Source organism: Haplochromis burtoni, unplaced genomic scaffold (assembly GCF_018398535.1).
Source record: "Haplochromis burtoni strain Fernald_Lab_line unplaced genomic scaffold, NCSU_Asbu1 Contig_122, whole genome shotgun sequence".
NCBI classification, from domain to species: domain Eukaryota; kingdom Metazoa; phylum Chordata; class Actinopteri; order Cichliformes; family Cichlidae; genus Haplochromis; species Haplochromis burtoni.
Genome location: NW_024582483.1, coordinates 1,416,173 through 1,427,990, shown reverse-complemented (window position 1 = coordinate 1,427,990; position 11,818 = coordinate 1,416,173). Strand labels below are relative to the sequence as shown.

At 39.5% G+C, this 11,818-nt stretch overlaps 2 protein-coding genes across 2 annotated transcripts in view; both read left to right on the top strand.

Moving 5' to 3' along the window:
• Window positions 1–9,332, top strand: part of mnd1 (meiotic nuclear divisions 1 homolog (S. cerevisiae)) — a 19,954-nt gene extending 10,622 nt beyond the window's left edge. Inside the window, exons 5-8 of the mRNA XM_005929253.3 lie at window positions 660–734; window positions 830–944; window positions 6,264–6,308; window positions 8,146–9,332. Of these exons, the coding sequence (XP_005929315.1) occupies window positions 660–734; window positions 830–944; window positions 6,264–6,308; window positions 8,146–8,252 (342 nt within the window). The 3' untranslated portion in view covers window positions 8,253–9,332. The remainder of the gene's footprint in view (window positions 1–659; window positions 735–829; window positions 945–6,263; window positions 6,309–8,145) is intronic.
• Window positions 9,333–10,921: 1,589 nt separating this feature from the next.
• Window positions 10,922–11,818, top strand: part of tmem131l (transmembrane 131 like) — a gene marked incomplete at its 3' end in the record, with an annotated part of 31,392 nt that continues 30,495 nt past the window's right edge. Inside the window, 1 exon segment of the mRNA XM_005929254.3 lies at window positions 10,922–11,120. Within this exon segment, the coding sequence (XP_005929316.1) occupies window positions 10,997–11,120 (124 nt within the window). The 5' untranslated portion in view covers window positions 10,922–10,996.

Genomic DNA, 11,818 nt, shown 5'->3' with positions numbered 1-11,818 from the left:
TCATTGATGACCCACTTCCCTCGACTGTTTCACGGCTGACAGATGGTGTGAGGGTGGCGGCTCCTCAGAGAACATTAGCCACCAGATTTCTGCGACAGATCTTAAGCAGCAAGCGCTCACTAAATAATGACGATGTTTGGTTGTACCGCATGTGGTGACAATATAGCGCTGTTTATGCGATATCACAGCATTTGGTCACTGAGATCATCAGACAGATTTTGCAGCAATGCTTGATGTTTTGAGTGGAAGGACGAGAATAAAGTGTCGACTGTGTGGAAAAGGATGAGGTGAAATTAAAAGTTAGAATAAAAGCCAGCTCCCTTTTGCAGCCACATTAATTATATCATATGATTGAACTGTAAAGTTAACAGCACTGTAATTGGCTAAGAGTTTAGTACGGGTAAGCATTTGTGTACCATTAAGATTTTGTGATTGTATTTATTGTATTAATCGCTTACACGGGCTCCAGTGTTGAGTTGTTTCAGCATATTATTGGGCGGTCTCAGTAAATATTGCAGCACTTATCAGTAGAAACATCAATGTTGTTAACAGCAGAAGTGGCGTTACTGTTTATTTATATCACAATTCAGGAAAATCTCAGTTATCTGCTGATTAGTACTGTAAGAAAAGCTTTAACGTGATGCTGTTGTACTTTAAAGATTTCTGAAGCAAAGCAGCGGAAAGCATCCCTAGAGAAAGCGGTCGAAAAAGCGAAAGTGGGGCGCCAGGATACAGTAAGTATACAAAGGTCAAACTTAAACCAGTGAAATAAAATGAATATCATCCCTTTAATGCACTGAGCATGTGAAATCGCTGTTTGTCTTTGCAGAAGGAAAGAAGCTCTCTGCTGAAGGAGCTGCAGGCTCTGAGAGAGGAGCGCACACAGCTGCAGGCCGAGCTGGAGAAGTACAGAGAGTGTGACCCCGAGGTCGTCGAGGAGATGAGTGAGTACAGCTGCAGACCTACTGGTTTCTCAAAAAAGGTCACTTTTAAATTATTGCATCAATCGTATCACCTACAGTTACTCATGGGAGGCATGGAGCCCCGTGTGAAGCTTTAAATATCCAAAGTGAATCTGACCTATGCTGGCGAAGTCATATTTGATGTTAGAGTCATAATAGGCTGCTGCTGTACTTTGTTCTCTATTTGTCTTTAAATATTTTATCACAAGCTTTATAGCTGTTGGATTGTTTTACATCATAAAAGAAGTTGGATTTTTCTAATCTGCGGGATTACAAACTGTTACATCACTAGATGTTAAGTTAACACAGGAATATAAAGTGTAAAGCATGTTTCGACCAAGTCAGCACATATGTGGTTATTAAATTAATGTTTATTTAACAAGATTCAATCAGATGCTGCTTCCTAGCATCACAGGGCTTATGAAGGCAGATGGCACTGTTTTGCATCCAGCGAGGATCTCTTATTAAAAGGAGTTGAGTATCATCCAAGACGCATATGCATCCGAGCAGCTTCTGTAGCGTTCAGCCTAATGTGGATAAATGGTTTCACACCAGATAATAAACTCAAAATTGTGCCGTAGGAGCCGTATTGTTTCAGCGAAGCCTCCCACGCGGTGTCAGGCATCGTGGAGATACAAAGAAGACTCCGGTGCAGTTGGCAGATATAAAAAATGTTCATCTGTTCAGCACAGAGACGGCTACATTAATGGAAACGGTGGCAGAAAGCACCTCTGGTCATCAGTGCTGCACTGCAGTTGGCATTTGTCAATAGCATCAAGTCAATGTTATAAGTGGGATTTCCCAGCCTTGAAATGTCCTCCTCACCCATTTACTGATAGCCCTAAATAAGGTGCATTCAAATGCATTTAACAGATGTTGGGAAAATTTCTAAGAAAAGATTAAATAGTGACCTGGGAAATGTGCCAATCAGCCATAACATTAAAACCTCCCAGGCGAAATGAGTGCAGTTGATCATCTCATTGCAGTGGAACTTTTGTAGGTGTGCTTGTGTACACTTGCAACAATTTAAAAAAAATAAAATATAAACAGTTGTACTCTCCATGTCTTTGTCGCCAACATTACTGTAGTTGCTGGCTCCATTTAGTTTTTTATTTTGTTGGTCTCTGTAGACTAAAACTGGAAATACTTGCTGCTCCTCAGACTGGCAATTAGCTTAAATCTTTATTTCTGTGTTTCACTAACCTCACTGGTATCAGGTTTGTAGAGCTAAAGGGAAGTATTTCCTTTTGACAATGAAGACAGGTCAAAGCAGGTCCTTTGTGCTCGTCAGGTGGTGCTTAACTGCATTCATGATTAATGTAGAAGGAAAAACACCCGCATTATTACTAACCAACTTTCTATTGTTTGCAAAGGACGTTCTTCAGCAGCTACCACGGTTGGGTTCAGCTAATCTTACTGTGCCAAGTAGCTTAAACAAGGTTGTTGGGTGTGTACCTGCTGCGCGAGACACCAGTGAGTGTACTGCTGAGAGCAAACATGTCAAGCTGCAGGGTCAAACATTCTCACGGTTCAAATTAAGAGACTCAGGAAGTGAAAAATGGTCACAAGTGGCCACTCACCTTGCTTTCAGGATATACGTTCTTAGATATGAACCTCAGACTGGTTAAGTTGTTGCAGTTAGGTAAGTTTGAAAAGTGTAACTCTTCTTGCGGACGCAGAAGTCTGAAAGTTTTTATTGCAGCCAAATGAACCTTATTACCTCCGAGCTGTCAGCTCACAGGGCTGGTATTAAAAAGCTTTTAAAATATGAAGGCCTTGGAGTCCTTTGCTGGCTGTTGCACACCCCTTACATAAGGGAACCACAAACAGACACAGCTATTGATAGTATTGCAAAAATCTGACAGTGCTTTGTTTTCATGCTACAGCTGACCTGCAATATGGGAGGTGTGTTCCTTTATCTGCTCATGTGACTGGTGGTGGTGTCAGACAAATATCTGGGCTGTTTACCTGCACCTCCCAGATTACCAGTTTTTTTTCCACTCCACTGTGACAACACTGTGGTGTACTGATGGCCACATGACTGTCCCATTGCTCTATGATAATCTCAGTGTTATAGTTAAGCCTTCCCAACATATTCTGACAGGCATCATTTGTTCAGTCCACATTTTCAGTGTCTGAGTTTGAGGTGTTTTCCAAAACTTACAAATTGTTTTAAACTAGGCAGCTTTTAAAAATCTTGTCCTTGTTTTATTTAAAGGACAAAAACACCTCTCTGTTTGATTTTACTCAGATCAGCTGCACTGCAGTCGGTGCTTGAAAATGGTTGTACAGTACTTTCACATCTCAAAACCAGCAAAATTGAACTTCATGAGTTCTCGGACTCTCTTCAAAGCACAGAGAGTCTGGAGTTTTTTGTAAAGAGGCAACACAACCACGTTGTGGGTTTGCTCGCCTTCACATGCTGGTTTAGAAACCTTATTTTGGGTAGTGTATGAAATGGACCATGGTGTCACCCCTGGTATGTTGCGTTACAATGCCCAAATGATTTCAACTGAAGCTGAGTCAAATTTTCAAATCTGAGCAGAAAGACAAAGTTAATCAGGATAAAACAAGCAGTTTAAATGTTGCTGAGAAAGTCACTTTGTTCATAAATGACTAGGATTGTGTTTACAACACAGGTTTTAGCACATAGTTCCTCCTTAAATGATATTTTACCTGCTTCGGGAGCAATAAATATTATTTATATTTTAATATGTAAAACAAGAGTTATACCATCAGTGGTGCATTTGAAGGAGGATGGAGTAAGGCCAGTTATCTGAACTCTTTGTAGATGGATCATTATGAGTGCATCTCACACAGATCACAGTGATGTTGACACAAAACAGTTCAGCAGGCGGACTGAGAGCAAACTAGCTCGCCATTACAGTTAAATGATTTTTTTCTGCTTTTACTGTTGCCACATGTCTACAGATCCTATTTTGTCTTTTACTGCCAGGTTTGCCACACAGAGAGCTTTGTTAACAGATAACCATCAGCAAAGCTCGAGAGCAGTATCCAGCTGTATGATATTATGTAATGTCTGCTGCTCAAGAGGATCAGACTGAACTTGCAGAATGAGCTCAGACTTGTTCCTGCATGTGTGATAGCTATGCACATGTAGGCTCATTAGATGTCTTCAAGGGCGTTGCCCATGCTGTTATTGACAGGATTATTATTCACCTGTGAACCATTATTTGCCTTTTTTCTTTCTTTCTTTCTTGTAGTAAAGGAGTTGTAGGAATAAGGAAAATTAGTTGACTTGCAAAGTTAGAAATTATAAAGGAAGTCGGGCGATGTACAAGAATGCTGAAGTACCAGAAGTAAGTTTGCCCCATTAACTTCAGCACGACTTACCTAAACACAACATGCCTTTCCACATATTTACCAAGCTAGCAGCCAAGTGACAGAAAAACTAACAAACACTAGGTACTAACAATAAATGCAACTTGGCTAAAAACAAAGCTTTCGTGCCTTCTTGTCTCTGCATGTTAAACAATGGTTGCCACACCCATAGATACCAATAAGTTTTGAATGAAACCATTAAATAGCCCAACAGAAACCATTCCAGTGTAATTGAGCCCAGACTGTATTTAAATAGGCCAATATTAATGATTAATGTCAGCCTAACAGATATTTAGGGTATCGGTGTGCTAGCAGCTCCAGCTCCATCGTTTATAATCTGCACCACATGCAGCAGAGGACGCACCACAGCTAACCAGACGTGGGGGTGGATTTAATCGGTGTGTTCATTTTGTTCAGTTTGCAAGTAACCTGCTTTGCAAACCACAAGACAGAGTAAAGGCAAAGAAATCAGCATTTTTATATATAACCACAGTAACAGGAAGTCAGACAAGTACAGATTTATTAGTGGGCTTATAGGTGATTAAAAATCTGATTTTTATTTCTTTTTAACAAAGAAGATTTTGGGGGGATCATCTTTTCTGTTAAACATTTTATGTATTATTTGGCATTAGGGTCCCATCTTAATATCCAGACAAGGGTGATAAAAAATTCTATTACTTTACCTTGTTTATCTACAGTTAACTTTTTTCTGTTGATTAGTGAGCAGGGGTCCTGCCAGATAAAGAAAAATAAGTTAAGTATTTAAGAAAATAAAAAGTGGTGCGTCTGTGAACCATGTCAGTCGATGCGTGAAACGTTTTGCACCCAGCAGCTGTGTTTCGTTTAGCTACACACTTTTAACCATAAAGTGAAATCAGGTTCTCCAACTTTGAGTCAGCGATTGTTGAATTAATTCACTTTCTTCTCAGATTTGTTTCTGGAGAAATTCAATTTTATTTTTACGCAATATCAGTTAAGTGTTGAAATGGTCCTCACGAGCAGTGTTTGTTCTGGTGATCCAAACAGATATTTTACTGGTACTGAACCTTTTCAAGCTTCCAGAAGGAAGAGAAACTCAGATCGGAGAGAAACTATCCAGAGCTGTTGGACTGAGATAATTTGTGCTGGATTCAAGCCTGTTGTAGAACAGTTCACACTCATACAGCAGCCAGATTAATGTCTGTGAAAAAGGTTATCATTATTTTTTGTACTACTTGAATATGCTGTGATTATTCCAGGGGAGTGGAAACTTGATGTCATCTGTGTTTTTATGCTTAATGTAAACTTCTCTCTGAGTGCTGTCCAGTGGGAACATATTGTTCAGCTCCGTTCTACTTTTTTACAGTATAAAGCGCTCTTTCAAGCGCCGCTGTAGCTGTAGGGGATGAGTAGGTTAGTGTCCACTTTAATTTAATAGGGTACCACCACTTAGTCATACAGCACAGCTGTGGCCACGCAACCATCACATCCCTGACCACCACTTCCTCCTCAGAGGGGATGGTTTGTTGCCAGCCTTCATTTGTGCTTGTGTTGCAAGCTTATTTTTCTCTTTTTTTTTTTTTCTTCTTCAGCGTTTTTCCCAGTTTTATATAATCTACTAGACTTCCTCCGTGACGTTTTGCAAACACCAAAGGTCATGAGAAACAAATCATAGGAAATAGCATTCAAAACATGTTACAAAGGTTATTAAATGTACTGAGCGCAAACAACACACCTCAGCAGCAGCTGCAGCAACAGTGCAAACATGACACTTTTAATGACATGCTGAAGCAAAACTTGGAGTGATGTTATTGTAATGACTTCGTTGGGTGTTCAGTAGATGCCTTGAAAAAAACGTTTAAATGCTTTCCAGCTGCAAACCTGTGTGCTTTTGCACCGGGGCTCGCTTATCTTATATCTCTATATAAGTGGTTACTGACTAGTTGGATGCACATACTAATCCAAAATTTTATTTTGCAGAAAAATCAAATGTTATAGCAAAAGAAGCTGTTTCCAGATGGACAGGTGAGTCTGCTAATTTCTTTTCTTTCTTCTTTTTAAATATATATGGACATGTAATGGTCTGGATTTAAGCTGCAGGAACATAAAATGCCCAATGTCTGGTTGTAGCGCTTGTTTATAAAGTGAGAATTGTTTTATTTTGTAGTCACTATTTGTGGATTTTGGACTACTGACTGTTGATTGACCTTGGTTTAAGATAAGATAAGATAACCTTTATTAGTCCCACACATGGGAAATTTGTTTTGTCACAGCAGGAAGTGGACAGTGCAAAAGTTATGACGCAAAAATTAGAATACAATAAGAATAAATACAGTACACAGCTGTACAGAATAGAATAAAATAATATACTATATACAGTAGAATAAAATAGGATAAAAATATACAATAAGATAAAAATAGAATACGAATGCTATATACAACTGAGTAAAAATACAACGATACTGTTTTCTGTTTGAAATTTCTGGTTAGTCCAAAAAAAAAGGATGACAGCAGTCGGACTTTATCTCTGATTGCTGTTTAATGCACGTGAAAGTGCATTAAAGTGAAATCTGTGAAGGCGCTCTCTAGTCCAGCTGTCGCTCTAAGTAGTCCGCACTTATGCTCTGTGTGTACGTTTGTTGACTTGAGTGGTAACCTTGGACACAGCTGACCTTTAGGGATCATGGTAGCCATCGATGCCTGCGGTCTTTTGACTCTTTAGATCAACATTGCCTGCTGCAGGTCAACAGAGTGGTGTTGTCAGTTTTGGTTGGAGAGCTTTTGCTTTGCTTTCATGGAAGGAAGCTCAGTTAAAAAAAAAAAAAAAGTGAGTCATTTCTGCCTCATTCACGATTAGTACTTCTCTTTTCTGAGCTGGACAGTATGAACCAAACATGCATAAGTGTTTCCTCGTAGCGCAGCTGTTGAATTTGCACAGTAACGTCTTTTACTACGAGCTATAAAGTTCTCATGTTATGCCGTTAGAGCGAATGTTACTATTTTACCAGGTCTGGTCAGGGTTTGTGGCTAAACACTCAAATCAACACAGCAAAGCCAAATTTTGAAGGTTTCATGGAAGAAGCAGCTGCAACTTTGCGCACCTTGTTTGTTTTTAAAACACTGCTGCTGTATGTTGGCCTGCTCATGGATTGTCTGCGACTGCCCACACAAGCCTCGACACATTTAATCGCTTGTCATATCAAAACTGGAGAACAATAAAAACGAATCCTCCAGAAGTGAAGTGAAAGGCATCGCTAAAAGTGCAAGCCAACGTTCATTGGCTTAAGCTCCTGATCAGTTGTTAGTCTGCAGGAAGTTGTTCTGCTTTTGAAACTGGAGACTTCAGAGCTTCAGCTGCTAAAAGGTTTTCCTGAAATAGACATTTTGTTTTTAGTCAAACTGTTATTTTTATTGCTATTATTTAAGAATAGGACGCAGGTATATATAAAATGTTTTCTTTTTTTAAACTATTTTCACATGAGGCTGTTAGGGTGAATTCACCACCATAAAACATCAAGATGTATTTAATTTGAGGTAGTTAAATGGATTATTATATATTATATTATATATGGATTACACACATACATCATTAAAGAATTTGAAATTGTTAATGCTGGATGTGAAATGTCGAATGACTGTTAATGGCAGTTTGTGTTTCCTAAATTTACATGATATTCACAAAACTGCGAAAACAGATAATCTAAATCTGACGCACTAACCAGTCATAGTAACCCGGCTTTCTCCTTGCTTCTGAATGAGCAGTCCAGATTCCTTTTGCTGTAAATGTACAGTATATATTTGTAAATTGAGATTTCATTTATATTTCATGTGTTTAGTGTTTCTTTTTTACTCTTGTTCTCAGACAATGTTTTCGCCATAAAGTCGTGGACAAAGAAGAAGTTTGCCTTTGATAACAGCCGCATTGATAAAGCCTTTGGTATCCCGGAGGATTTCGACTACATGGACTGACTGCCAGCATGTCATGGACGCAGCGATGGAGTAATGTGTTTCGGCCTCTGACACCTACCTACCTGGTCTCTGCATTTCTAATTCCTGTGCTGTGGGTTTCAGTGAAAATAAAAGCACCAGACGCTCTACTCGCGCCCTCGGGTGGATTTTGAATAAGGACAGATGTCAGTGACTTTGCGGTGGCAGATGGACTTCATCAGTGGATATGTTACTTTGGTGCAACCAGAGAAGAGTCTGAAACGCCATTAGTGGCTGTGAGGGCTGACAGGGTCCTGTGATGAGCACAAGCTAGCAGCCAAAGTGTTGGGACACCTGTTTGCATGAAAACCGAGAGCTCCAAGTAGATGATGGAAAGGAATCAACACTTACTGCATTTGTGTTGCCAGTGGTCGCGTTTGTATGGTTTAAACAGATGGTTTGGAATCAAATGCTTGTGCACTTTTTCTTAGATATGTTCCTTTTCTCTCTCCCTCCCTGGAGTATTACAGGGCATGCTTTCCTAGTTGTATTATAACTACAAAGGTCAGTGTCAAGTTATCTTTGATGTTTTTGTTTCTTTTATAATCGTCACTGGAATTTTAGGGTTTTTTTGTTTTGTTTTTTTGTTGTTTTTTTTCAGGACTCACTTTCCGGATGATCAAAAAAGATCATTGCTGTCACAACATGTCTAGAATGACTATTGACCTTCTTTTTTTGCTCCTTTTTTCTGTCAAACCAGATGCAAAATAGGCAGTTGTGTGTCTTGTTTACTCTGTGACCTAGTTGAGAAGGCCAATGTGTCTGGGTTCTTTGATTTAAATTTCAAATGAGCTCTGTGCTCATTTTGCTTTGCTCATCAGTTTCATTTTTATTCCAGTAAATGAATGACATGCAAATGTAATATCTGATCTTTCGCCTCTTCTAAGGTTTTTTTTCTGCATTAATCAATGTGAGACAGATGTTAGTTACTAATTTAAAGGACACTGTTTTACTACTGTAAGTTTAGTTGGTGGTATGATGAAGACTCATCTAATCCAGTCTCTGGATGTCCATGAACTGATGACTACAGCAAGGCTGGAACAAAATAAATAGTCGAAATGCCTAGCAGCAGTTTGTTTGAGGGAGCTGACACACCCACACAAGAATAACCTGGATGTATTCATGTGTGTACCTGCCCAACCTGTACTGTGATTCACGGGCCTGTTGGCTGTCAAAACTCTGAGAACTCTGCGTACAATTTTTGGTAATCGCAGCTTGCAGTTTCTCTCGTTAAAACATGCCTGGCCCTGAAAAGAGCCCAACAGAGCAGTACTGACACAAGGACTTAGCCCTCTCCCCATATGAACATATGAAATCAGAGTGGTGTAACTGGAGTGTAAAGGACTTTTATTACATGCATTTGCCTACGTTTCTGCAAAGAAAGTTTAAAACCCAGCCAATTTCTATTTTATTACACATTTCCAAATGCTCCTCCGTACCTTCTTCAACTCTCGATTTACATGCTGACACTGCCAGTACAACAGTGAAAAATTCCTGCACTCAGTAAAAAGAATCGCACACAAATGAAGTGAAATATCCCCTGTGACTAAGCGATTATATTACGAATCAAAGTGTGGGTTGCTTTTTACTGCTGAAGAAGATCAAGGTGTGGGAAGTTACTGTTTGATATACAACTGCCTGCCAAGGCCACACAGGATTAATCTGGACAGGGGGCAAATATATTAGAAGACTATTTTTACACTGTAAAATCTTAATACTCAACTTGAAAGCTTATGCATTATTATATTATTACTAGCCTATTATTACTAAAGTGCTGTGTAAATATCTTGGCCTGAAATGAAACATTTATCTTAAAATTAAGTAGAGTTTAATGTATTTAGTCACTTCCCACTTGGAAATACTGTGCCACCAGCAGTTTTAGAAGTATTTACTTACTGACACTAAGTAAAAGTAGCAGGACTGGAGAATACATCTGTAGTAAAAATGTCATTAGCAGAATATGGATTAAAAGGGATCAGAGTGAAAGGCTCTCTATACCGGACACTAATATTTTTATTAGTTTAGTTGTATATGCTATAACATGAACCCGGACTCCATGTGTAAGTCAGACTTTTATGTTCTATCTCATAAAGCCCAAGCAGATCTCATTTACAGATAGTATTTCCAGAATCTCAATGTTTACACCTACTGTTAGTACATGTATATTAAATTGACAGATCACGGCTGATCTACAATAGCATTTAAATGCTTTATAAGCCACTCAGCTTGAGATCTCCTGGTGTATTGCCAGTAATAGCAGTGCATTTTAAAATAATACTCAAGTTATTTTAATTGTAATTTTTGTGTTTTTGTTTCTGTACAAAGCCATTCAGTGGGGAGGGGGAGCTGTACCCTCTGGGGATGTGTTCTAGCAGGGTTGAAGTGCAGATAAGTTTAACTATGTTTTAATTTCTAATATCAAATAGCAGCTCTTAACTAAAGCTAGTCAGAAATATCAGCATTTGATTCAATACAGCGTTTGATCAGTTGTTTCACCTCGAGTATTCGGCTACTTTACAGTTTTATGTAGGGTTGCATAAAGACTTGTTATTATTTTTTTAATGGTATTTGTTGGCTTTCTACCTCGTGCCTCGCTGCAGTGTCTGTAGCCTGCTTGAGCAGGCGGGGAGGGAGAGAGGGAGGGAACTGCTGCTGCTTCTGCTTGCTGAGAGAAAGAAAGACCAACGCAGCGAAACACAAGGCAGGCTGCTAGCAGAGCGGGCAGCATGGCGGGGCTACAAGACTTCCACCAAGGCAGCCACTGTCACAGGAAAACGTGGATCAATATACTACTAGGAATACTACAGTTACTTTTACCCTGCGTCCAGCACGGAGGTGCTCAGCTCCAAGGTTTGTTATTCTCGTCTTTATTTTCCGCTTTGGGGGGCTGGTACGTTCACGCGACCGTTGCAGAGAAAAAAAAAGAAGAAATGTGCTTTAATTTTGCTAGGCTGTTATTGTGGAAGACGAGAAACGAGTTGAAATGTCCACAGCCAGTCTAAGTGTATGAAAAATAATGAAAATAAAAGTTAAAGTGGTGTTTTTATTTTTCTTTTGTTTTTACTCGGGAGAGGTTTGTAGCTAGTGCTTTATCACCCCGCTAATGTGAGTTCTTGCTAGCTTCCAATTCCCCTCTGCTGTTTGATTTAACGAAACTGAGTTGCTCAGACATGGAAGTAGCGGGTTGTCGAGACTTTGAACGTCCACTTAGCGGCTGTTACTGTAATAAATCTACGCGGTGTTGTAAGCTGCCCTTTACATGACCATACAGTCGTGTTTACTGCAGCAGCAGGGGAGATGTTTCCCCAAGTTCGTTAGCCACCGAGCTAACCCCCAGCTAAACAAGCAGCTAGCAAACAGCCTTTGTGAGGCTTCATTTCCTCACTTGCCTGTCATTCTCGCCCACTCCGTTTCCCTTGATTCATTCGTAATAAGAGATGATGCTACTGTGGCTTGGCAGGTTTAATTACTTATGTTATAATTATTATATTTTCGGGTGCTTTGGATGCATTTCCACCAGAGTGTGTTGTTTTCCATGTTGCCCAGTT